Source organism: Lynx rufus, unplaced genomic scaffold, assembly GCF_022079265.1.
Source record: "Lynx rufus isolate CCGP_SWC_20201006 ecotype Redwood Valley unplaced genomic scaffold, mLynRuf1.p SCAF_8, whole genome shotgun sequence".
Taxonomy (NCBI): domain Eukaryota; kingdom Metazoa; phylum Chordata; class Mammalia; order Carnivora; family Felidae; genus Lynx; species Lynx rufus.
Genome location: NW_025814896.1, coordinates 87542077 through 87567107, shown reverse-complemented (window position 1 = coordinate 87567107; position 25031 = coordinate 87542077). Strand labels below are relative to the sequence as shown.

General features: G+C 41.1%; 2 protein-coding genes across 2 annotated transcripts; one reads left to right on the top strand and one right to left on the bottom strand.

Moving 5' to 3' along the window:
* The first annotated feature begins 1042 nt into the window (after positions 1 to 1042).
* Positions 1043 to 11903, top strand: SNRPG (small nuclear ribonucleoprotein polypeptide G). Its single transcript, XM_047068427.1, has 4 exons — positions 1043 to 1165; positions 4491 to 4513; positions 6041 to 6165; positions 11711 to 11903. Exons 1-4 carry the CDS (start codon positions 1134 to 1136, stop codon positions 11759 to 11761), a joined length of 231 nt encoding a protein of 76 aa, XP_046924383.1. The 5' UTR covers positions 1043 to 1133; the 3' UTR covers positions 11762 to 11903.
* A 326-nt stretch (positions 11904 to 12229) lies between these two features.
* Positions 12230 to 24315, bottom strand: PCYOX1 (prenylcysteine oxidase 1). Its single transcript, XM_047068426.1, has 6 exons — positions 24175 to 24315; positions 22883 to 23089; positions 21657 to 21831; positions 16222 to 16433; positions 15740 to 15892; positions 12230 to 15316 (listed from the first exon to the last, which is right to left on the bottom strand). The coding sequence occupies exons 1-6, from the start codon at positions 24284 to 24286 to the stop codon at positions 14658 to 14660; spliced, it is 1518 nt and encodes a 505-aa protein (XP_046924382.1). The 5' UTR covers positions 24287 to 24315; the 3' UTR covers positions 12230 to 14657.
* Between the last annotated feature and the right edge of the window lie 716 nt (positions 24316 to 25031).

Here is a 25031-nt window from a genome sequence, read left to right as displayed (position 1 = left end):
GAGTTATGGTTCAAATGCAGGACTGGTTCATTGTAAATGGAAGAAACTTTGAGGACAGGCACTATGACTTAAAGTCCGTTAATGTAAAAAGAAACTGTCTATAAGGCTAAAAAAAGAAATTCGATATGCATTTCAGATCTCTAGCTTCAACTTAACAGTAACAGCAAGAGGTAGAGGGGTAGTTAAGGAACCCTCTTGAGAAAATGCAATGTCTAGGATTTTGAGTACCAAGAATACAAACTATGTGATGAGTTTAACTAAGTCTTTACTATCATTAGTATTAAAATAGATCCATTCCTGAAAATTAGGAATGAATTGAATTTTGGACAATCATCCCCTCCCCTACTTAGAATCACCAAGGCTTTACTATTTTGGCCTAAGTCTTATGTAATCCCAATTTTATTTATCCATAAATGTGTATTCCTCTGTTTTGGATAACCTAACGGAGCAAGTCAGAGGTCACTTTTTACATTTGAATTGATTTTTAAGTCAAGAGTGTCTCAGAGATTACTCATGTTTTTTTATATAGGAGCAAGGTACATTAAGTGGGGTTCTGGAGACATTGTTACAAGAATTGCAGGACTGTCACGGAATACACTTCCACGCTATAAAGTTCTTAGAAACTGAGGCCAATCACCCAACTTCTCTGGTGTCCAGAGGTCTTTAATTGATGTTACTGAACCCTAGGCTTACCATGACAATATGTAGGAATATACGCCAAAGAAATTAAGGGCCTGCTCCTCCAGAACCTAGATTCACTTAGTATATTGAAGAAGATAACCGAAACAATGCACAAAGAAGGGGATTAAGTGGTTTCGCCTAAAAGCTAGAGACTGAACCATTAAGCCAATCTTACACACGAGGAAACGGAATTGAGACGCGAACTTAAGGCCCCACCCCTCACCCCTTCTTGGCCAATCGCTGGCGACGCAACCGAAAGCTCGAGCGTGATAGGCGAGTTAAGGCCTCCCCCTAAGCCGTAAGTATCGCGAGGTAAAATGTGAAATCCGCCAACAATGGATTGGCTGACGGGATTGGTGACGTCAGACGCAAAACGCCGGGCCTAACGCGGGAGCGTGAAGGACTCCACGAATTCCGTTTGGAGGCATCTTTGAGCTCGCCGAGTAAGCATCATGAGCAAAGCTCACCCTCCCGAGTTGAAAAAGTAAGTATGTGAGAGGCCTGCGACTAAGTAGTAGCTTCTTTCCGTGCTTCGAGTTACTTAGGTCCTTCTCCATTTCCTCCAGTGTGCCTGGCGTGCGTATTCGGGCCGAGGCCGCGGAGAGCCTGGGAGCGTCTCGCGCCTGTGCTGAAGCCCGCGCAGACATCTCGTTTAGGCTTGGTCTGCATGGTTTGGTTATCACTGACGGACAAGGCGCCTCTGTACTGTCTTCTCGCCCCTCTAGCTGGATCTCCCGAGCCCACGTCTCCCAACACACTCTCACGCTCTTTCTCCTTTGCTTGGAGATCTGGGGTGCCATTCTTTGTTGAACATCTTGAATAGCGTTAAGTTCTAGATAAGGTGGCTGGAGAGTAATTTATATATAAAGAACTAAGATGGGCAGAATGGACGTGCTTAATAGTGTATGAGGAGTCTTTTTAAGTTTATTTTGAGAGAGTGAGCACGGGGGTGGGGGGCAGAAAGAGAGGGAGAGAATCCCTCCTAGCAGGCTCTGCACTTTCATAGAGTCAGAGGCGGGCCTCCAGCTCACCAACCCTAGTATCATGACCTGAGCTGAAACCAAGAGTGGGATGCTTAGCTTACTGAGCCACCCAGGCATGCCCTATAAAGCCACTTTAGTTTTTTAGTTTATAGCTGTCTCTGGGGTTTTGTTTTGTTTGAGAGAGTTGTAAGCAGGAGAGGGGCAGAGGGGGAAAGTTTCTCAAGCAGACTCCAGCACCGAGGAGCCTGCTGGGCTTCATCTTAGGAGACTGAGATCATGACCTGAGTAGAAATCAAGAGTCCCACGCATAACCGACTGGGCCACTCAGATGCCTCAACTTTGAGCTTTAATTTGGAAATCCTATTCCTTTCTTTTGCTTTCTTGTGCTTAAGTTAAATGTGAATGTCATTTGATACCTGGCTCTGTTACCAGCTGTGTGAGAACCTTCCTTGTTTGTTTGTTTGTTTGTTTTTCCCTGTCAGAGAAGACTAGGGTTTTGGGTTTTTTTCCTGCACCCAGTAAAATCAACTCCAAACAGGATATTCCTACTTAAGATAGATGCAGTTTAAAGTTTTAACCTCTTCAAGCACGCCTGACTGATCTTAACGTGTTCCATGCCTCCTAAGTATGTCTCTACCTTGTTTAGACCATGTAAAGCCAGAATTCTGCAGGTAGTAGTTGGATAACACAACAGAAACAAAATTGTTTCAGGGATCAATTTGGGAGAAAGCCATCTGGCCTCTGTATAGTTACAGCTCCATAAAGAAGTCAGACTTAATTGAAAGGTCATATTTACATTTAAATGCACATTTGTATCAAAGCCATTTTGTGCAAAAATTATAAGCCTAACTTTAAGAAAAATCAAAATTATTGTGAAAACGCTAATCTGAAACTTACTCTTTTATTGATGAGCTGATAAAATCTTACAGGTATCCTGGATTTATCAAGAACTGGTAAAATGGTTATTATTTTTTAACAAAAGAGTCGTTCTGTACGTGTAATGTTAGATTTCCTATTTGAGAATTTCAGAGGATGAAACTAGCTTTAATATTTTTCTCATGTATACATTTCATGTGTTGTGAAGTCCTTTGAGACCTACCTGGACAATGACCTTCAATTTTTTTTTTCCTTTACCGTCTCATAAATATCATCTTTTATTCTTTATCCCCTCCTCCTGGTTTAGCCTAACTCAGTAGTTCTTAACTAGGGGCTAGGAATTCGGGTTCTGTCAGCAGGCATCTAGTGAGTAGAGGCCAGGGATGTTGTTCAACATTGTGCAATGCACTGGACATCCTTCAACAAAGAATTATCTGGCCCCAGATGTTAATGTGGAGGTCAAGATACCGAGGCCTAACCAAATTCTCCCTCCCACCTCTTAAAAATTGCTGCCACAGTAGTCTTGCCAAAGACTGGACTCTGTTTTACTAATTTATCACCGTCTGCATGGTAAAGTCCAGAGTTCTTGACCCGGCATTCAAGCTCCTCCATCTGAAATCCAAGCACCAAATATTACACACACTAATATTTGCCCTATTCTCCAGCCAAAAATGAACCATTTGTATTTGCTTAAACTTTCTCACCTGCTCTGTGACCTTGGGCAATTTACTTAACCTTTCTGAGACCTAGTTCCTCATCTATACAGTGGTGGTAATAACAATATATAACTTTATATAGTCATCATAAAGATTAAGTAATGTGTGTTATGTTGCATTGTATGTATCATTAAAATTACCATACTAAATATTTTTATTTGTGTGTCTTCTCACACCTTTTGTCAGGCCTGTCTTATTTATATTTAAATTCTCCAATGATATGTTCTGCATTAAAATTGCATGAAATTTCATATTTTGTAGCCTGTAACTGGAAGAGGGAAAAACTGGTTTGACTACATAGCTTAGTATTCTCATAATATCCTGCTGAGATGGGATTTCCCTGTTTAATCCAGATTTTTTTTAAAGCTTCAAGATATGTATTTATTTTGCTAAAAAATACTTAAGTGTTGAGGAATATTTTGAACACTTAAGATTGATGCTTAATATTAAAGAACGCTCCTTATTGTCTCAAATATAAAATAGCTATTGATTTGGATATAGTTTTATTACCTTCTAGTTTTCTCACAGCTTTGGTTTTGCTAATAACCAAAATCTAAACACATCTTTGTTTTTGTTATGGCTATAAAATCCAGTCATCAAGGGGCGCCAGACTGGCTCAGTTGGTAGAGCATGCAACACCTGATCTTGGAGTTGTGAGTTAGAGCCCCATGTTGGGCTCTAAAACTTAAATTTTTTTTTAATGTTTATTTATTTTTGAGCGGGGAGAGGAACAGAGGATCCAAAGCTTAGGTTTCATGCTGACAGCCATGAGCCTGATACAGGGCTTGAACTCACAAACCATGAGATCATGACCTGACCCAAAGTCAGATACGCTCATCCCACTGAGCCACCCAGGCGCCCCAAATATAATTTTGAAATCTTTAAATATAGTAAAGTCCAGTCATCAAAAATTAGGTCAGTATTGAACAACAAGAATGTTTTTGTAATTCGTATCAGGATAAAGACTCATTTGATGTACATTAATATATTCTAAATCCATTCCATTTTTATTATCTTGCCTCTTCCTAAATTCTATTTCTCTGTGTAAGTGCTAAATGAGGTACCCCTTTATTCCTGCCTCCTTTACAGCAGTACAAGGTTTTTGCTATTTTAAGTTTCATTGTTTTTATTGTCCAATTTTAACAAATTATATTGACTGTACCTACTTTTGTGCTTATTTATGCTTAAATTTTTTTAATCATTTATATAATTTTACCCCTTTTTGCTTTTTCAGATTTATGGACAAGAAATTATCATGTAAGTTTTTTGGGGGTCTTTTGTTTCGTTTTTAGTTAGTTGCTTTCTGCATGTGTCTTGGCAATATAATGTTTGGAGCAACTTTATAAAGATTTACAGCACACAGGACCTCTAATTCACATCCATTAATTAAGCAGGTTTATTGAAATCTTACACAAGCAATTCTGTTATCTAATCTTTTTTAATGTTTGTCTTTTTATTTTGAGAGAGAGAGTGCATAGGGGAGTGGCAAAGAGAAGAAGAGAGAAAATCCCAAGCAGGTTCCACACTGTCAGTGCAGAGCCCATTGTGGGGCTCAATCCCATGAACCGTGAGATCATGACCTGAGCCAAAATCGAGTCAGACACTTAACTGTCTGAGCCACCCAAGCACCCCCCTAATTTCTGATAGTTAACAGATTGCACAGTACTATTTCCTAGAAGCCCTCCCTCACTTAGACAAAATTAATGGGATTTTCCTATTTTGTGATATTTGAAAATTTATCAACCTTTTTTTCCTTTAAAGCAAAGGACTTGGACTATGACTAAAAATCTGACCTGTACGGTACTTGAAGTATATAGGAGTTAAGACCAGGGCTTCAAAGGCAAGCAGCCTTCCCTTTGAATTCCAGTTCTAGCCCACAGTACTTGTAAAACCTTGAACCAGTTTCTTAAGAAGCTCTATACTTCATTTCCCTCATAAAAAGTTATGATAATTCTACTGGATAGGATTTTCATAAGTTTTTTTTTCTTTAAAATTTTATTTTAATTCCAAAATAGTTAACATACAGTGTTATATTGGTTTCAGGTGTACAGTATAGTGATTCAGCACTTCCATGCATTATCCTGTGTTCATCATGGCAAGTGCACTCCTTAATCCCCATCATCTATTTCACCCATTCCCGTACCTGGATTTTTGGGGGGGTTTGTTGTTGTTGTTATTTTTGAGAGAGACCAAGTGTGATTGGTCAGACACAGAATCTGAAGCAAGCTCCAGGCTCTGAGCCGTAAGCACAGAGCCTGACACGGGGCTTAAACTCACGAACTATGATGGGGAGCCTGGGTGGCGCAGTTGGTTAAGCATCCGACTTCAGCCAGGTCACGATCTCGCGGTCCGTGAGTTCGAGCCCCGCGTCAGGCTCTGGGCTGATGGCTCGGAGCCTGGAGCCTGTTTCCGATTCTGTGTCTCCCTCTCTCTCTGCCCCTCCCCCGTTCATGCTCTGTCTCTCTCTGTCCCAAAAATAAATTAAAAACAAAAAACAAAAAAAAAAACGTTGAAAAAAAACCTCACAAACTATGAGATCATGACCTGAGCCAAAGTCGGACACAACCGACTGGGCCATCCAGGCGCCCCCCCCCCCCCCCACTTTTTTCTTTTTGGTAAGTTTAAACATGGAATTAAACGTGAAATGTGTAGCACACTGCTTGGTAGATAATAAGGACAATGGATTATATATCTCAGGTACCTGAGTTTTATTCCACTTAATTTTTAATGAACGGTTGATATTTAATGGTCAGTTTTATTAAACTTCTTTTTCCCATTTTATAGTGAAATTAAATGGTGGCAGACATGTCCAAGGAATATTGCGGGGGTTCGATCCCTTTATGAATCTTGTGATAGATGAATGTGTGGAGATGGCAACTAGTGGGCAACAGAACAATATTGGAATGGTGGTAAGTAAAGATAGAAGGTTTCTCTTGGAGATTTTGTATTTATCTTGGAATAAGGATTAATTTCCCTTCTATTAAAGTCTTGGGGTAAAATGGAATTAGGAAAATAACAGGCAAGATTAAACTTTCCATCTCCCATTTAGTTGGACATATGGCAGTCATTCAGCTGTGATGTAATCTCCATTCCTGTAGGTTAGATCTGAATCTTACGCAGAACACTCTGAAGTTCTTGGATTTGAAACAATAGTAGGAAGTCATTTTTGACTTTGCTTTAGCAAAGTCTTTATAATAGAGGCCAAAGTCAGTCCTTCGTTATAGTCAATTTTAACATGCTTATGAATTCCCAGAAAATCTTCTTATAAAATGCATGTTCTGTTGGGGCGCCTGGCTGACTCAGCCAGAAGAGCATGTGACTCTTGATCTCGGGGTTGTGAGTTTGCGCCCCACGTTGGGTGTAGAGGTTACATAGAATCTACATTTTTGTTTTTTAAGATTTTATCTAACAAGTGCCCATGTGATCCAAATCTGCCAGGCCAAATCATACTTTTTGATTTTAATTGTATGTATAATTAAACCCAGATTTTCTGACTTGTCACACCCAAATTTAAAGGTGGCCTTCATGGTAGGGGCACCTGGTTGGCTCAGTTGGCTAAGCGTCCGAGGTCATGATCTCCTGGTCTGTGAGTTCAGGCCCCATATTGGACTCTGCTGACAGCTCAGAGCCTGAAGCCTGCTTTGGATTCTGTGTCTCCCTCTGGCCCTCCCTCCCTCACACTCATGTCTCTCAAAAATGAATAAATGTTTAAAAAAAGATTTTTTTTTTTTTTAAAAAGTGGCCAAGGTAAAAGTTGCAAGGGATGATCACAGTGACAGCCATTCACATGAGAGAAAATAGGAAAAAACCCAGAAACAATTATAGGAGTAAACATTTCTATATTCATTAGGGCATGGTGGTATGGCTACTGAGAAAGTTTTTGATGTTTGTCTACAAAACCCAGACTTTGAACTCTACTCTTTGTCCAGCACAGGACAATATACCCAGTAAGTGGTAAGCCCCAGGTTTCTTGGGAAAAGTAAATTAAAAAGGACAACTTCTGCTTTAGCAAATTACTGAACATAAAGATCTCTAAAAGGTGGTAAAAGTTCATAATTGTTAGCCTTGCCTTTTTTTTTTTTTTTAAGTTTATTTATTTATTTATTTTGAGAGAGAGCACATATGGGCACACCAGAGCAGGCAAGAGGCAGAGAGAGGAGGAAAGAGAGAGAGGGAGAGGGAGGGAGAAGAAAGGAGAGGGAGGGGGAGGGAGAGAGAGAGAAAAGAGAAACCCAAGCAGGCTCTGCACTGCATAAATCAGGGTCAGACACTTACCCAACTGAACCACTCAAGTGCCCATGCCTCACAATTTTTAATCACTCTTTCCAAAGTGTATGTTAGTGCTTCTTGCAAATGCTTTTCCATTTGAAAAACATTGATGGTCAGGGCTGGAAAAACAGCTTAGAGTCAGTCTCTAGATAGGGACGGGGGAGGCTCCCCTCCCCCTCCAAGTTTTATGCAAATTGACCTTCCTTTTAAGGTATATTTTCCTTGAACTTCTATTGAAAATGAATAAAACTGTGGACAAATCATTAGCACCTAGTTTCTTCTAAAAACAGTTCTTAAATAGTCCCAAGATTTTTCTCTAGCCCTTCCTCTTACAAATTCAGAAATATTGATTCTAAGAGGGTAGTTTTGATTTTTAGTTCATATCTCAACAGATTTGTTAAAAAAGATTCAATAATGACTTTGATGTCTAAAAGTCAGTTCTGGGGCACGTGGCTGACTCAGTCGATTAACTCTTGATTTCAGCTCAGGTCATGATCTCACGATTCGTTAGTCCAGGCCTCAAGTCAGTCTCTGCTCTGTCTTCTTGGGACTTTCTCTCCCTCTGTCTCTGCCCCTCTGCCCCCCCCCCATCTCTGTCTCAAATAAATAAGTAAATAAAACTTTTTAAAAGTCTGCTCTAATTTGGGAAGACAAGGTTTCAGAGATTTGTGTGACACTTCTTGGAATTTTATCAGAGAAGGAATCGAACCTAGATCATACATCTGTCTCAAAATTTTCCCCCTGAATTTTTAAATTTTTTTTAACGTTTATTTATTATTGAGAGACGGAGCATGAGCATGGGAGGGGCAGAGAGAGGAGGAAACATAGAATCCAAAGCAGGCTCCAGGCTAGCACAGAGCCCGGACGCGGGGCTTGAACTCCTAAACTACAAGATCATGACCTGAGCCAAAGTCGTACGCTTAACCGACTGAGCCACCCAGGCACCCCTTCCCCCTAAATTTTCATGGCCTTAATTGTTACACAGAAATTGGTTAAAAGCAGTGCCATCTCGAAGTCATTCAGATAATGAGTACCTACTTACTGTGTTAGGCAATCAGCTCTTCCACCTCTAATGCTTGTTGTGTGACCAAAAAAATGTTTGTGTTAGTAGGCAATACTTGCAGCTGATTAGCACTTGGAAAGTGAAATAATGATAACCTATCAGTTGTCCTTAATAAAAAGACATTCTAAAGAAAATGCAAGAATGGCTTTTCTGAGGTTGAAAGAAGGGAAACAAATAGGTTAGTTTTGTTTTTACAAGTTGTTTGGCAAAGCCAAACATTGCCTTTGTTATTCCCTTGTTCAAGTCATTGACCCACTGAGGCCATTGAAATGACTTTATACTATTATATTTAGAGTAGTGTGTGTTCAGGGCACTTGGGTGGCTCAGTCAATTAAGTGTCCGACTCTTGATTTCGGCTCAGGTCATGATCTCACAGTTCGTGAGTTTGAGCCCCGCATTGGGCTCTGTGCTGACAAAGCTGAGCCTGCTTGGGATTCTGTCTTTCCTTCTCTCTGCCCCTCCCATACTTGTGCTCTTTCTCTCCCTCTCTCAAAATAAATAAATAAACTTAAAAGAAATGTGTGTGTTCTGAAGGGGAGGTAATCTGTATCTGTTAACTGGATAATTACCTAATGATGTCTCAACTAGCCTCTTCTGAGATATTCCCAGAGTTGTCAGTGGCCTCACTTCTGTCTTCAAGATTCCACTCCATCCCTAGAGTTCCCCTAAGAATGTAGTAAAAATTCTATATTAAGATGCTGCATAGTTCAAGAGTTCCTACTAGCTTTGTGGTTCTATAGCTCCATTTTAGGTTTGTATTCTTTATTAGATAGTTCTGCCCTTTCAAGAGACAAAAAGCCTTTGCAACACTTCGCAAAAACTAGCCTTGAAGCACACAAGGAGCACTATGGAATTCTAGACCTGATGGTTCCAGTTTGATTTGGAGAATGAGGCCTAAACACAATGAGAAAAGAGGAGAATTACTATATAACAAAGGTGTCCACTCACTAGCCTTATTTCATGTATTACATGAGAGGACAAAGAAGTGTGCAATACCTACCATTTTAGAAACTGTTGATGAGAGTGACACAGTGTTATTTTGTTTTTTAATAATGCCCCCAAAAGCCTCTGATCTGAACGTTTGAGTTATATGAAATAACTTCTCTGCCATCCTCCCCTTCTAGGGAAAGGGGTCAGCAGAAATGGACACATTTAGCAGAGAGCAAAGAAAGCTAGTAGTTTTTCATGCTTTGATCAGTGAGATCTGATATTCACCATCTGTTGCAAATAACCCAGGAATTAAAACTCTGAGAACTAAATAAGCATGTTGTTTAGATTTTTATCCCTAACTTAGAGTAAAAGTGTATAGGCTCCTTCAGTCCCTATTTTCAGGACATTGTTCTTTTTTCATGCTGCTTTTTATTTCTTTGCCACCTTCTCATCATGCTCATTGCTGTTTGTATCTGCCAGGCTCCAAGACACTTTCCCACCCCCAAGACATTGTTCCTTTCTGATCTGTCAGCTGCAGTAATCACACGCAAGTTTGTTTATTTAACAGGGACTTACTGAGCCCTCTCTGTGCCTGCTACCGCTTTAGGCACTGGGGATACTGCAGCTGCCCTCATAGAAATGACATTTTCACAGCCCCTGGGTGGCTCAAAGTGTCCGACTTTGGCTCAGGTCATGATCACGCAGTTTGTGGGTTCGAGCTCTGCATCGGGCTCTGTGCTGACAGCTCAGAGCCTGGAGCCTGCTTCAGAGTCTGTCTCCCTCGCTCTCTGCCCCTCCCCCACTCACGCTCACTCTCTTTCTCTTCCAAAAGTAAACATTAAAAATTTTTGGGGGCGCCTGGGTGGCGCAGTCGGTTAAGCGTCCGACTTCAGCCAGGTCACGATCTCGCGGTCCGTGAGTTCGAGCCCCGCGTCAGGCTCTGGGCTGATGGCTCAGAGCCTGGAGCCTGTTTCCGATTCTGTGTCTCCCTCTCTCTCTGCCCCTCCCCCGTTCATGCTCTGTCTCTCTCTGTCCCAAAAATAAATAAATGTTGAAAAAAAAAATTTTTTTTTAAAATAAATGACATTTTCCCGAGGAAAACCATAACAATGTATATGATAAATAAAGCAAATAGAATGAGGGGAGAAAAGAACAAGTTACAGCTATTTTTACTTCAGCTGCCTATAGGCATAGCTCCACTTTTAATCCTAATCAGAATGCTTCCATTTCTAGTATTTCCTCTCATCCCCCTCCTGTTTTTTCACCTCGCCAGCTCTACTGGACCTGATCTGTGATTGCAGTGTGATCTACAGTCCACCAGGGGCTCCTTATTTTCGAAGTCCCCTTGCCTTCTAGTTTGACGTATTTTTCTGCCCCTTGTATTCTAACTCTCTTGAACTGTTACTGGCCATTTCACCTATGCTCATAAATATCCTTCCTTATCTTCGTTTGCAGAATGATTACTGATTAAGCACTGTGTTCTTTATAACTTCTCTTCCTGCCTCTAAGCTCCAATTCTTTTATTGCCAGAACAGTGGTTATTCCCTCAACTGTGAAACTTCACTGTCTTATATGGTTTTATGATGTCCTCCCAGTATCTTAACATTGGTGTTTGAAGTCTTCTAAGATTTGAGTGCAGACTGTCTTTGTTTCCCATTTCCTGTCATAACCTTTTACTGCATTCAAATTAGAGTCTTCCCTTATCCCCCTATACTTTTTCATCTTGGTTTTGTCTAGAGTTTCTGGTCTTCCTGTCAAAAATCTACCCCATTTTCAAGACCCAACTAAATGCCATCTTCATAAAGCATATTTTTCACAACTTCCATCCTGGTTTCTTCCCTAAATAATCTTGTACCCCTAAACTGACATATTCTGTACATTTATCCTATTGACTTAACAGATTCCTTGGGACCGAGAGGAACATGTTGAGTACTGCAGTTTAGAAGATGAAATGAGTCATAGGGACTTGACATCTCAAGAGTACTTGTTAGTCTTATTAAATCTAGAAAATGTACATCATTTTAACAAAGGGCTTACTAGCTTCTTGTCATAATTAAGATTTATGTAATAATAACCCTGTGTCTTGAAAAAAGGCCTCACAACTGATTTTTAATACTGAAAAACCATTAATTTTGTGAAAATTCTTCCATCAGTATGTCAAATAAACTGTTTTTTTGTTGTTTTTTTTTAAGGTAATTCGAGGAAATAGTATCATCATGTTAGAAGCCTTGGAACGAGTATAAACAATGGGTGTGTTCACCAGAAGAAACCAACTGCTTCCATGTGTCCCCTTCATAGCACCTGTTTTACTACAATGTAAAAATCAGGTCATGCATTTTCATATTGAACTTTTTTGTTAAATAAACTTTTTTAATAGTCAAAAAATGCTTTCTCAGACATTCCGAACATGGAAAATTGAATGTTAGCTTTTACTCTAGTTTTTTCTAACACAAACTGTTCCTGGTTGAGACTGATTTATTCCAAAGCTTTTATGCATTAATATTGAAGAATCTGATTAAATGTGAAGCATGGCTAGGATGGCTTTTTTTCATCTTTTAATGGAAAGATAAAGAACCTGCAAACCTGAGCAGATTTCTTCTGAAACATTAACTGTAATTTTCAAAACTCTTGTAGTAGTTTTGATGTACTCTTGACTTTTCCAAGTACATCTATATTCCAAGTATACTGCAGTTGAAGTAAAACACAGGAAGTAACGATATAGTTGTTTATTTTGAACATAAACAGGGAAGATTTTTTGAATACAAGAATAGAAATAGAACTCTAGAGAAAAACATTCCAGTGTTTTGTGGTTCTTTGTAGAGTATAAAGAATAGAAATAATGCTGCCCATAATATATTCATCTAGGTCATAAATTTTATGGCGCACAAACTCAGATGAAAAGATACATTACAGATGGTAATATCATAAACCTAACTTCAAGAAACCTACCAAGCAGATGCTGTACTTTTTGTGATCTGGTAAAAAAGCCTACAAATCTTAAATCACTTTAACACTGTATAAAATGTATATTCGGGTATGTAAGATATTTGCAAACCACAACATAATGGATGGCTTATATGTATCTCTAAAATGTTTCTTCTGGTTTATAAAAAAATGTTTACAACAAAATAGCTAGAGCGATCAAACCAACTTAATCCCAATAAGGGGAATTGATGTCAAGTCTAGTACATTTTTACTCTTCTCTGGCAGCTCTTTAAATTTTCACTGATATGGACAGGGATTTTTTGCAACCACATAGAGCTAAATTATAGAACTGGTTGTACTAAGCATGCTTCCTAGACCAAGAGCATCACGTAGGAACTTAACAGAGATGCATATTTTCATCTTATGCTTGATATGTTGATAATATGTTTTGCTCTTGGAGGAAGCAATTTCCAGTGCCCTTTTGGAAAACAATCAGATACAACAGCAACATTTTAAATTGGGGTTCTGGTAAGTAAATACAGATATCACAAAACAAGTCTGTGAGTAATAGAAATTAACTATTACCAGTTTTTATTCACCAATCTTTAGCATATATATAACACAATATTACATTCTCTACAATATTGTCTTCATTAAAACCACAGGGAAAAAAAATGTGACTGCGTCTTAACAAGTAAAATTTTTAAAAAGCTGACCTTTTGACAGAGCATAGATTTAATCACCGCCTTTACATCAAATATATCTTGGCAGTTTTATCAGCATATTAATATTCACAATTATAGTAGAGACAAAATCATTTTAAGTAAGAATCAATATCATTTTGTTGGAATATCTACTGCCATAATCTGGTGATGGACTTTTTTGTCTCAACGATACTTATTCTGTTATAGTTACTTTTAGAATTCACAAGCTTTTACTTGTTTTGTCCTACTAGTGACTAGAGAGACAGCCATTGATGATCTTTGTATGATAGATGTAGAACTGGTTCTTAAGTTTGGTTGCATATTAGAATCATTTGAGAAGCTTTAAACTCTTACAGATTATTCCAGTGTGCAGCCAAAGTTGAGAACTGCCTTAAAAACAAGATTTCAGCAACCGGTTTCTCACCCCAAATGCTACAGTAGTTTTAGAAGCATTTAAGTTTGAACATAATGCTGGATTTGATTGTGGTGTCATTCTGGATCTCCTAGTGTCAACTGCTCTGGAGAAATCTAAGTTGCCTCTTGTCTGTCAGTGCTTACTATCAAGATTACTACTAGAGTTCTTATTGAGAGAAATGATTCTTCACAAAAATGAACCTGCTTTGATAATGCATTCAGTTTCTTGGGACTTTTAAGGCACTAAAAACCCTTTGGAGACATCTTAAACCCCCACATTAGTGATTCTCAACCCAGGTTGCACCTTAGAAACTTTTTAGCTACAATGCTGAGATCCTATCCTCAATCCATTAGATCAGAATCTCTGGTTGCATGGGGGTCTTTCAATATTTCTTAAAGTTCCATAGGTGAGGATTTGATAATAGACTGCCAATTTCTTAAATCAATAGCCTATATTTGCTTTCATTTTACTTGAGATTTTTGTATGACAAAGTTCTCCTAAGGCTTCTGAATTTCACCCCTAATAAAATCAGGGGGGAAGGAATCCAAAGAATATTCAGAAAGTCAAGGCTTCTAGCATGGGCACATCTACTTTGAAAAAGTATAAATTAAAGCCAAGCATAGGATACCAGCTCAAATAGTTAAGTTTTAACTATCTGACTGAAGGTCACTTCCAGCTGTGAAGCACAAATGAACTAGTCCCCAACTAAAAGTTAACATCTTTAAATTCTTTCTCAAGTGCTCAGCTTGAAATAAATCCAGGGCCCCCACCCACCAGACCTAGTGAATCAGAATCTCCAGAGGAGCTAGAGAAACCACATGCTTAACAAACTTCAGGTGATTCTATACTGTTGGCAGATATTAAAAGAAGAGTTAAGAAATTTTGGAGATGGTATAAAGATAGTAGTTAACCCCTTCATGCTTAATTAGAAACCTGTTATTTTCTCATGACTCACTGGGATTACTTTTGTTAAACAGTACTAATATATGGCAAAATATCAGATTCAGAATCATCTCTGCTCAGATTGTGTTCTTTTTTTGCCAGTGATATTCCATTTGGAACCAGGAACGGGAAAAGAAAGTGATCAGTATCATTTCATAGTTCAGTTTTAAGTTTCTCATATAAGTCCTCTTGGTCAATCATGTCTGTGTGCCCATTCCAGCGATGATAAGCAAGGAGAGCGGCATTGTGGGCTGCAATGGCACTCATCTCCATGGCACTTGCTGCACACTCTATGCCATTGAGGTAGTAAAGTCTATCGTGGAGTATGATGGAGGGGCATTTCTCTGGAGGCTTATAGCGAGGATATGCAAGCCATGGCTGCTTCACAGCATAATCATAAGACAAAAAGAGCTTTAATATTTGTTCTTTAGTGAGGATTTCTTGAGAAAAGATCTTCCAAACATGCGCCCTTTCTGTTGATGGTTGAGGATTATCATTTTCTGTTACAGAGGACACAATCCCAATGCTATTAATGAACAAATCTGAATTATCAGTGGTTAAGATTGTACTGAGATCAAATTTGTCTAAGGCTCTAGAGCTAAAAAGAGTTGAATTCAGTTGCCCCTTAATTAAAGTTGTCACTATATGTTGGTAGTACTGATGGAATTCCTCAATTGGAGGATCAAAGTTGAGAAAAGTTATGTTGGACATTTTTCGATTCAATGGAGTGGCCACCAAGACGATATCATAGAAGTCTGAACGTGTCTCAGATCCAATTTGGTAGACCACTTCATACATCTTTGTGGGATTTCCTAGAGGAAAGAAGCATTCATGTTAGTCTTTCTAGCACACTATACTTTATACCTTCCAAAAATAATTATGTTAATAGTTTATAAAGTAGAAAATAGTTAAGGTATAATTCTAAGGAATTAAAAAGACGTTTAGGGGCACAGGGGTGGCTCAGTCAGTTAAGCGTCTGACTCTTGAATACCTTGTCAGTAAGTAAAAAATACAGAATTTTTACTTTTAAGAATGAGATTATTCTTTAATTCCAAGGAGACATGCCACTGTACTTGAGCGCATTTGGGAATATTTCTATGTGGCACAACATACACACAATTTATAATTCCATCATTTGGAAAGGAGTGCAAGATGACAGAAGAGTGGTTTTTCTCCCTGAGCAATTATTTTCTAGAGGGGAAATCAGGAACAATAAAATAGAATTTCAGGCTCACCTGTCCGCTTGGTCCTTGTTTTCTCCTCTATGTACATTACTGAGCCAGTTATAAGGTTGCTTTTGGACGCACGAAGGAGCCCTGAGCAAACAAGTTTATTTCCACCTTCTACTGCCCAAAGGCCAGAATCCGCACAGGACATTGATACTGCCCCTGTCAGTGGTAGGAAAAAAAAAATGTATTTTAATTCTGACTCTGTAAAAGTCCCTCTACCTACTTTCTCTTCCCAATTCAGGTGAGTTCTACTCCAAATGTCTCCAGACATTGCCAAATAGCCCCTGAGGGCAAAATCTGTATGAAAGCTAAGGACTCTCTCCCCCTAAAAATGCACAGATCTACATATACACAATTTTGCCAACAATGTCTGAGGTTTCAGAAAAAGGTAAGTCTTCTCTAATTCATAGCCTAAAGTAAGGAGTCACCATACATCAGGTAAGCCCTTTTGTGAGCTAATATCCATAATATTCCAAGCCTGGGCTTACCCACAAAGCCATTGATGTTCATGCTTTGGCCATAATTGACCCTCATAACAGGAGCAACAATTTCATTGAGGAATTTCTCAGAGAAGCCTGCTTTCTGCAAGGTTTCAAGAAGTGTTCGGTTAAGCATTCCAAGGAATTCGTCCCCTCCAAGAGAATGTAGTAACTTTTCTACGCTACTGAAGGCATAGTCATGAGACTGGTAGCGGTAGATCCTTTTGAAAAGAAGAGGAATAGCCATTAAACACCAAACAAGATGGGAAGGGAAATTGCATCATAAGATTCAAACTTTTCATATCTCCTTCTACTGAACTTCTACCTATCATGTAAGATGCACCTCAGTCACCATCTTCCCTGGGTATCCCAGAAGTTCTTATCCCCATCCCTACTCCCACCTCCTCTGGAAGTACACTGTCCTTGTGTACTCTTCTGCATTAATAAGGTCACTGCGAGCACTTTTAAAGAAGTGGGTATGTCATATGTCTCCTTCAACTTTTTATCTTCCAGCAGCAGTTAAACATTTCTAAAATTAAACTTTATCTTTCCACCAGGCTTGATCCTCTCCACCCACCCCCTATCCCAGCCAAAATGTAGGCTGGGATGTTCGTTCACTGCTAACATCCCACAAGTCATCCTCAGTTCATCTAATTCCAAATTTAAATATTTTCACTTCTGCTTCTCCCATCAAAAAAGAAAACCTTACCAGTCTTCACAACATCTCTCTTCATTCTCATTTCCCTGATCTTAACTCAGGATTTATATTCAGACTACCAAGCTGAATAACTGATCTACCTACCTGCTTCCAGTTTTGTTTCTTTGAAACATTTATGAATCTCTCAGAAACCTAAAACACATCTTTTGTCATCAGCTTATGCAAAAAACAACTTGTGGGGTGCCTGGGTGGCTCAGTTGGTTAAGCATTCGTCTTTAGCTCAGGTCACAAACTCGCGGTTTGTGGGTCCAAGCCCCACTTCAGGCTCTGTGCTGACAGCTCAGAGCCTGGAGCCTGCTTCAGATTCTGTGTCTCCCTCTCTGGTCCTCCCCTGCTTGTACTCTGTCTCTCTCTCATAAATAAAGATTTAAAAAACATTTTTTAACTTCTTACTGCTGCTTAGTAAATAAACTCCTGACCAAAAGAAAGGAATGTATTTTAGAGCCAAATTCATCAAGTCTAACTGCCTTTGCTCTAACTGCAGACAGAGAAACAAGTAAAAGAACTCTGAAAGTCTCATGACAAGTAGAAGGCTCAAGCACAAGCTGCCCCCTGTGCCCTCAACCACACACTTACCCTCCACTGAACAAACCTGACCCATTCACTGATACCTGAAAATGCTCTGCATGTTGCTCCAACACTACATTAGCTCTTCTCTCCAACCAGAACACACTTCTTTCAGCTTGAACCCCACCTGCTCTGCAAAGTTTTGCCCAACTTCCCAGTTCACAGTACCCATGCCACTCATTCAGCACTATTACTTAATTTTTAGAAAATCCCACCTGATATTTTCTTGAACTTCACGGACTTAAAAGAATATCCACATAAATTGGTTGATGCTGACTTCAAAATGTTATTTTTCAAGTGAAAAAATGAGAAAAGTTATTTTTCAAGTGATACAAAAATGAGAAAGGATTCCTCTCCCTCAAGGAGCTTACAGTTAGGTATAGGTAATAAGGCATATGCACAGATAAGTAATGAAACAAAGGAAGAAATAGGTGCCAAAGAAAGATCTCTCTCAGTGATCCCAGGAGGAGAATTTTTACAATTTTCTTCTCTCAAAGTTGTAAAGTTTTTGAGCAGGGACAATGTCACATCCATTTCAGTATTACCTCCTATCTACCAGTGAGTATAGTATATAAAACATTGAATACATTTTTGTGGGAAAAATTAATACCAGTGCCCAAACTGAGAAACAAATCACTCCTTCCAACCATATCAATCCCTAGGAACTTAAAAAAAGTAGAGGGTGAAAACACTGAGTTCTCACTTGAGAAAACAGACTGAGAGAAAAAGGGATTCTCAATAAGATTTAACAGCTGCTTACTCATCAGAAACCATGAAGGCCAGGGGCGCCTGGGTGGCGCAGTCGGTTAAGCGTCCGACTTCAGCCAGGTCACGATCTCGCGGTCCGTGAGTTCGAGCCCCGCGTCAGGCTCTGGGCTGATGGCTCAGAGCCTGGAGCCTGTTTCCGATGCTGTGTCTCCCTCTCTCTCTGCCCCTCCCCCGTTCATGCTCTGTCTCTCTCTGTCCCAAAAATAAATAAACGTTGAAAAAAAAAAAAATTTAAAAAAAATAATAATAATAATAATAAAAAAAAAAAAAAAAAAAGAAACCATGAAGGCCAGAAAGTAGTGGGTCAAGGTGTTGGTAAGGCTGGTTCCTTCTGGAATTTCTGATGGAAGATTCCATTTCTTGCCTTTTTCAGTTTCTATAAACCACCTGCATTCCTTGGCTTGTGACATCTTCCTAGCATCATTCCAACCTCTTGTTCCCATCATCACATTTCCTACTACTCTGATCCCCCTGCTTCCCTCTTACAAGGACTCTTGTGATTACACTAGGCCCACTTAAATAAGTGAGAATGACCTCCCCATTTCAAGATCCCCAATGAAATAATTCCTGCAAAGTCCCTTTTATCATGAAAGGTAACACATTCACAGATTCCAGGGATTAGGGTATAGACATCTTGCAGGGGCAGGGAGGCATTATTCAGCCTACCACAGGGGGCTACTCCATCGATACAAACGAGTTAATAGTGCCTTGCATCAAAGTGTAGCAGTGATGTTAGTGAGAAGTGATGGAATTCTACATACATTTTAAAAACTGATAGGATTGGGGGACCTGGGTGGCTCAGTCAGTTGAATGTCTGACTTCAGCTCAGGTCATGATCTTGTAGTTCACGGGTTCGAGCCCCACATTGGGCTCGCTGCTGTCAGCAAAGCCCACTTTGGATCCTCTGTCCCCCTCTCTTATGCCCCTACCCCACCTGCTCACTCTCTATCAAAAAATAAACATTAAAAAAAATTAATAAAATTTAAAAACTGATAGGATTATAGACAGACTGGATTTGGGAAGGGAGAGAGAGAAAAGAGTAAAACATTCAAAATATTTGTTAGGAGTAAGTGAAAGGATCAGTCTCAGATCAAGAAATGTTACGGGGCACCTGGGTAGCTCAGTCAGTTATGCATCTGACTCTTGATTTCCCCTCAGGTCACGATCTCCCAGTGTCTGAGATTGAGCCCCACATTGGGCTCTGTGCTCTCCCTCTCTCAAAAAGTAAACATTATGTTCTTGATTTATTGGAAGAAACAAATGTAGGATGCATGGCCCTTTGAACAACATAAGGATCAGTGCTATATATATGATGTGTAAGCAAATACTAAAGACCAGAGAGAGGCAGTAATTCAAGGAAGTTTGGTAATTGTTTTCTAAATCTGAAAATAGTAGGGGCGCCTGGCTGGCTCAGTCCATAGATGATGTGACTTGATCTCTGGGGTCAGGAGTTAGGGCCTCACACTGGGTGTAGAGTTTACTTAAACAACAACAAAAAAGTATAATCTATGTATCCCATCACTGGGTCTTTTTCACAGTACTATAATATCCAGAATTCACTTTAAAAGTGATTTCTTAATTTCTCCCAGGGCAATTCTCTACATGCCAAGCAAGCCACGGGTAAGAAAACTAACAGATATAGGCAGGTCTGCATCTGGTGCCATCTGAACTTGATTTTCCTGTAGAGCATGCAGCAACACGCCACCTACCTTCTCTACAAAGTTACTGGCTATTTCCACCCAAGTCCTATATATTTTCTTAGTTACTGGTTTATTGTTTGTCTACTAGAACGTATATTCTTTGAGGACAGGGATGTGTTCTAGGTTCTACATCCACAGGATCCAGAATAGTGCCTGGCACATAATTAGGCAGTCAATATTTGGTGAATGAATGAAAGATTGCTACTTTAAAATAATCTGCACTGTAGCTGACCTTAATGTGCCCACTGGAAAGGTGTTCAAGGAATCATCCCAACAGTGATGTTTAGAAAGAGAAATCCCCAGGGTGCCTGGGTGGCTCAGTCGGTTGAGCTTCCGACTTCGGCTCAGGTCATGATCTCGCAGTCTGTGAGTTCGAGCCCTGCGTCGGGCTCTGTGCTGACTGCTCAGAGCCTGGAGCTGCTTCAGATTCCGTATCTCCCTCTCTCTCTGCCTCTCCCCCATTCATGTTCTGTCTCTCTCTGTCTCAAAAAATAAACACTAAAGGAAGAAAGAGAAATCCCCAACTACCCTAAGTTAAAAAGCTAGAGTGTATTTATCCTATGCAACCCTTAAATCTGTCCTTGTCAGTACTTAATCATATGACATGTAATTTCACCTTTTTTAACAATTTTACTACATTGAAACATTCATAGTAATGAAGTATCATTAGCACTTACAAGCTGAATTTCTCCAGCATCTAAAATTGTAAACAAGCGTAAAAATTAGCACAGGCCAATGGCCTTGGGAAAAAGGCTGCGTCTTTCAAAGTTAGACCAGTTATTTTATTTTTCCTAATTACCAAAACAATATACACAGAAAAGTTCGAAAATACAGAAACACTTAAAGAAGAAAAAGTGGAGGGGCACCTGCGCAGCTCAGTGGGTTAAGCGTCCGACTTCGGCTCAGGCCATGATCTCATGGTTCAGGAGTTCGAGCCCCACATCGGGTTCTGTGCTGATAGCTCAGAGCCTGGAGCCTGCTTCAGATTCTGTGTCTCCCTCTCTCTCTGCCCCTCCCCTATTTGTGCCGTCTCTCTCTCAAGTATAAATAAAAATATTTTTAAAGGGGGGGGGGAGTGGCACCTGTATTCTCACTACCTGAAACAGTGCTGGAATTTAGTATCAATTTAAATTCTTGGGGCACACAGCTGATACTCTGCCTCAGGCTACTGGCTCACTGAAACATCATGTCACAAAGTTTATTTAAGTTTTGTGGTCCTTTCTACCAGCTCTTACACACATTACCTCATTCATCCATACAATGTCAGCACAGTGCAGAGATTAAGTGTGAGAACTCTGGAGCCAGAATGCCTGGGTAGGAACTCCAGTTCCACCACTCACTAGGTGAGTGTACTTGCACACTTGAAACCTCTGTGCCTCCACCTTCCATATCTGTAAGAAGCTAATAACTATACCTGAGAGAGGTATCATAAGAATTCAAAGCATTAACATTTGTAGAGGATTTAAGAGTGTGTGGCAGAACTAAATAAGTATTTGCAGAATACAGTCGGAAGCAAAAATTACTCTTAATTTTCAAGTGGATAAACGGTCTGCATACTTTATATAAACCATTTGTCTAACAATCTTACAAACAGACCTTAAAATTAGGTAGAGAACTGTTCCAAGAAATTAGAATTTCTAAAGACCATCTAACTAAAAGGTCTTAGGTTAAATGGAAGGGGAAAAAATTACCTCATAAACTTGTCCAATATATCCTCTACCCACATGTGCATTCGGAGGGACTGAAATCCATAGTGCCAAATTAGTTTAATCATGTTAATTATGAACCAGCTGCTCTCCTCAAACACCAGAGTCTCTCCATTATACACCCCCATTAGGCCACCAAAGCCCTGAACAGTAGACAGACCTGCAAAAACAGAAAGGGTTGGCTAAGTCAGTGGTTTCTGTGTTGACCAAATGAAAGAAGGTAATCTGAAGCTATCAGGGATACTCTGAAGTGAGTGAATTCCAGGTTTCCCCCAGTTCTCAGAAAACATATTAAAGGAGCTCTATCTTTAGAACAGCATGTAATACACTGCTCATTCATTATACTGTCCAAAAGCAGATATCTAAACGATGGGTCAGATGCTCATGCAGATATGTCAAAATTAGACTGGCTATTTTTAGTTGCAAAAGACTAAAAAGTGAAAGGAAAATGCCAGAATACCAACTGAATTCAACTTCCAAACAAATGTTAGACAGGAGTATGACCAGCATAAGTTGCTCCTGGCATACATTTGTCCTCAGGAAGGAAAGAGAGACCACAGGAGATGTGGAAGGCAGCAAAGAGAAAGGAGGCATCCCCATTCCTGTGCAAATCCTATTTTGCATAATTGGGTATTTCAAATAACTAAAAGGAGGTATAAATTACACAATATTCCCTGAGCAAAGGGCCTGCAGAGGCCTGCTAGCCTTTCCTCACAACCTGTCTAGCTCCTCTGGTGGCAGGGAAGTAGTCATATGTTCCAGGTTCTAGGCACACGTTTGCACCCATGCCTGTGTGAGTGACTTTAAGCCAGACATTTCAAACTTTGGGCCTCATTTCCCCAGCTGTAAAATGAGTACACAAGGTTTCTACGGACTCAAACCATTCTTTGATTCTTCAGCTTGAACCCAGAGGTTTAAGAACTAAGAACAGCAACCATCCCCACCCCACCCCCAACCCCCGCCCCCGCCCAATGGCTGTAATTCCAGATAACTGAAGATACAGATAACTAGTGTCCCATTACGGGGAAAGTGGCTCCTAACTAAGCTTGTACTTGTACTAATTGCTAGCAGCAAAGTGAGGAAAACAGTTTTGCCAACTTCTCTGTAAAAAACAATTAGCAAAGCAGAAAAACTTCAGATCCCTATCTGATAAAAACATCCATGGATGGTCACACAGAAATCCACTTAGCTCTTAAGACCAAATGACATACCCAGGTCCTTGACAAAACGCTTCATGTGCAGATTTAAAGGATGGATGACAGAACCTCCTGCCTCGTATTCTTGCCCTCGAACAGTCATGGTGGCCAGGCGGCCTCCCACCTCTCCTCTTTCAAACAGGTCAATCTTCACATCTTTCCCAAATTTCTGCCGCAGATAATAGGCTGCTGAAGTGCCACCAATTCCAGCTCCAATAATTGCTATGGGTGGGGAAAAAAAAAAAAAAAGGAACAGTTTCTTTCCCTGTCAGCTATGTGGGTTTTGTTTTTGAATAACAGATGTTACTTAAGGCTATAATCACCAATTTAGGGAAGCTGGGCACGGGAGGCAAGTCACAGTTGCTGTGAAGCTAAAACTCTGTGAATCTAGGCAGACGCTGCCCACCCCCCTCACCCCGACAAAAGTGGTATTACATTCACGTGCAAATGGATATTAGAATTTTTTTTTTTTTTTTTTTTTTGCCAGAGCCCCAAGGGTTCTCACAGTTCTTTGTCAAGGCACCACTGGATCTGCACACCCTTCTTTGTGCCCAGCGCATGGGAGCAGAGGAGGTGGGCCTTTCCAGCACGTATTTCCAATAAAGTGGCCGCCATTTTTACTAAGATTTGTTCTGTCTCATTAATACAGATAGGTTAATGTTCCCACAAAACAAAGCTTTACGGGGAATAAAAAAAGCAAAACAAACGCAGCAAAAACCTTGAATGAAACTTGAGAGTGGATTATTGCCGCTGTGTAGTAGTCCTAGATAGGGAAATTGTGCAAGCTAGGGCCTCTAGGAGCAGGCCCACCTCAGCAAAGCAGGTGATGGAAATGGGGTTCCAGTTCAGCCTATCAAGGGAAGCAAACAGGGTCAGCTTGTTGGCACTGCTCAGTGTGCTACGGCCGCGTGCGCCTGTCATCTGCACAGCGAGGCGGCTCGTAGTTCCAGAACAAACCAGAAGACTGGCCTCCCAAAGGTGAAGCAAGGGAATGAGGAGAGGGGCCTCCCCCAACCCAGTCCCCAGGCCTCCAGAACAAGGGGCTGCAGGGACGCCTGGCTGCCCTCCGCCCACCCCAAGGCCCCCTCCATGGCCCGTTCCCCAAGTGGGCACATCGACACGCCCGGGAAGACGCGGTCCCTGCGGCATCGACAGTGGCGAGCCAAGAAGACTATGACCTCCGAGAAGGATTCGGAGCGCGTGGCCTGGCGAGCTTCGCAGCCGACGGGCCTGGTGCACTGCGCAGCGGCCGCCTGGAGCCGGGCGCGCTCCAGCAACCCTCCCGCGCCGCCCCACCCCTCACCTACCGATCTTATCCGGCGGGGCCCGCAGCTCGGCGCTCCCAGGGCACCCCCAGCTGCACATCAGCAGCCACAGCCCCAGAAGCGACGAGCCGAGCTGCCCAGCCGTGCGCCCCATGGCCACCGGAGCGCAGCAGTCAGCTCCGAGCGCCCCACCGTCGGCCAGTTGCTGCGAGTCTGCGCGCTCTGCACGCCCCGCCCCCGGCCGGCCTTGCCCCTCCGAGCCCCGCCCAGGTCCGCTTCCTGCCGGCGCGGGCTCCAGCATCCCAGTTCTGCGCGTCGCTCCAGGAGCTCCCAAGCGTGGTCAGCCCGGTGCCCAGGCAGGCCTCGCCCCTCCGAAACGCACCCTGCTTCAGGGACATAACAAAGGCACCAGGGGCGGAGGCTCACCCAAGCTCGCCGCCTTACTCCCCATCTATTCAGGTGAAGCACCTTACTTCTTCACTACTGCCCTCTTCTGTCCCTTCAACCTCTCCCTGTCAAAGAATGCACAAAGCAAATCGCTGTCAAGAACAGAACTGTGGAGCAACAAATGCTTACTGAGTGGTCACTGTGTTTCGGGACTGTTGGGCATAAGCGTAAAATGAATGGTTAAATAGTGGTAGGTGAAAGGGAAAATGAGGGAGACCAGGGATGGGGTCGTCCAAGGTGAAAAGTAGTGACAGACATGTGTGCCCATATCACACGATGGAACATTATGCAAGTATTAAAAAGAATGTAGGATCCGGGCGCCTGGGTGGCTCAGTCTGTTAAGAGCTGGACTTTGGCTCAGCTTATGATCTCCGGGTTCAGTTTGTGGGTTGGAGCCGGTCTGTGCTGACAGCAAGGAGCCTGAAGCCTGCTTCAGATTGTGTCTCCTTCTC

Coding starts and splice junctions, on each gene's coding strand:
- SNRPG (XM_047068427.1), top strand. CDS start 1,134: ATGAGCAAAGCTCACCCTCCCGAGTTGAAAAA. Junction 1,166..4,490: donor CACCCTCCCGAGTTGAAAAA/GTAAGTATGTGA, acceptor TTGCTTTTTCAG/ATTTATGGACAAGAAATTAT. Junction 4,514..6,040: donor TATGGACAAGAAATTATCAT/GTAAGTTTTTTG, acceptor CCCATTTTATAG/TGAAATTAAATGGTGGCAGA.
- PCYOX1 (XM_047068426.1), bottom strand. CDS start 24,286: ATGGGGCGCACGGCTGGGCAGCTCGGCTCGTCGCTTCTGGGGCTGTGG. Junction 23,090..24,174: donor GGCCCCGCCGGATAAGATCG/GTAGGTGAGGGG, acceptor CCCCACCCATAG/CAATTATTGGAGCTGGAATT. Junction 15,317..15,739: donor AACAAGGACCAAGCGGACAG/GTGAGCCTGAAA, acceptor TCTTTCCTCTAG/GAAATCCCACAAAGATGTAT.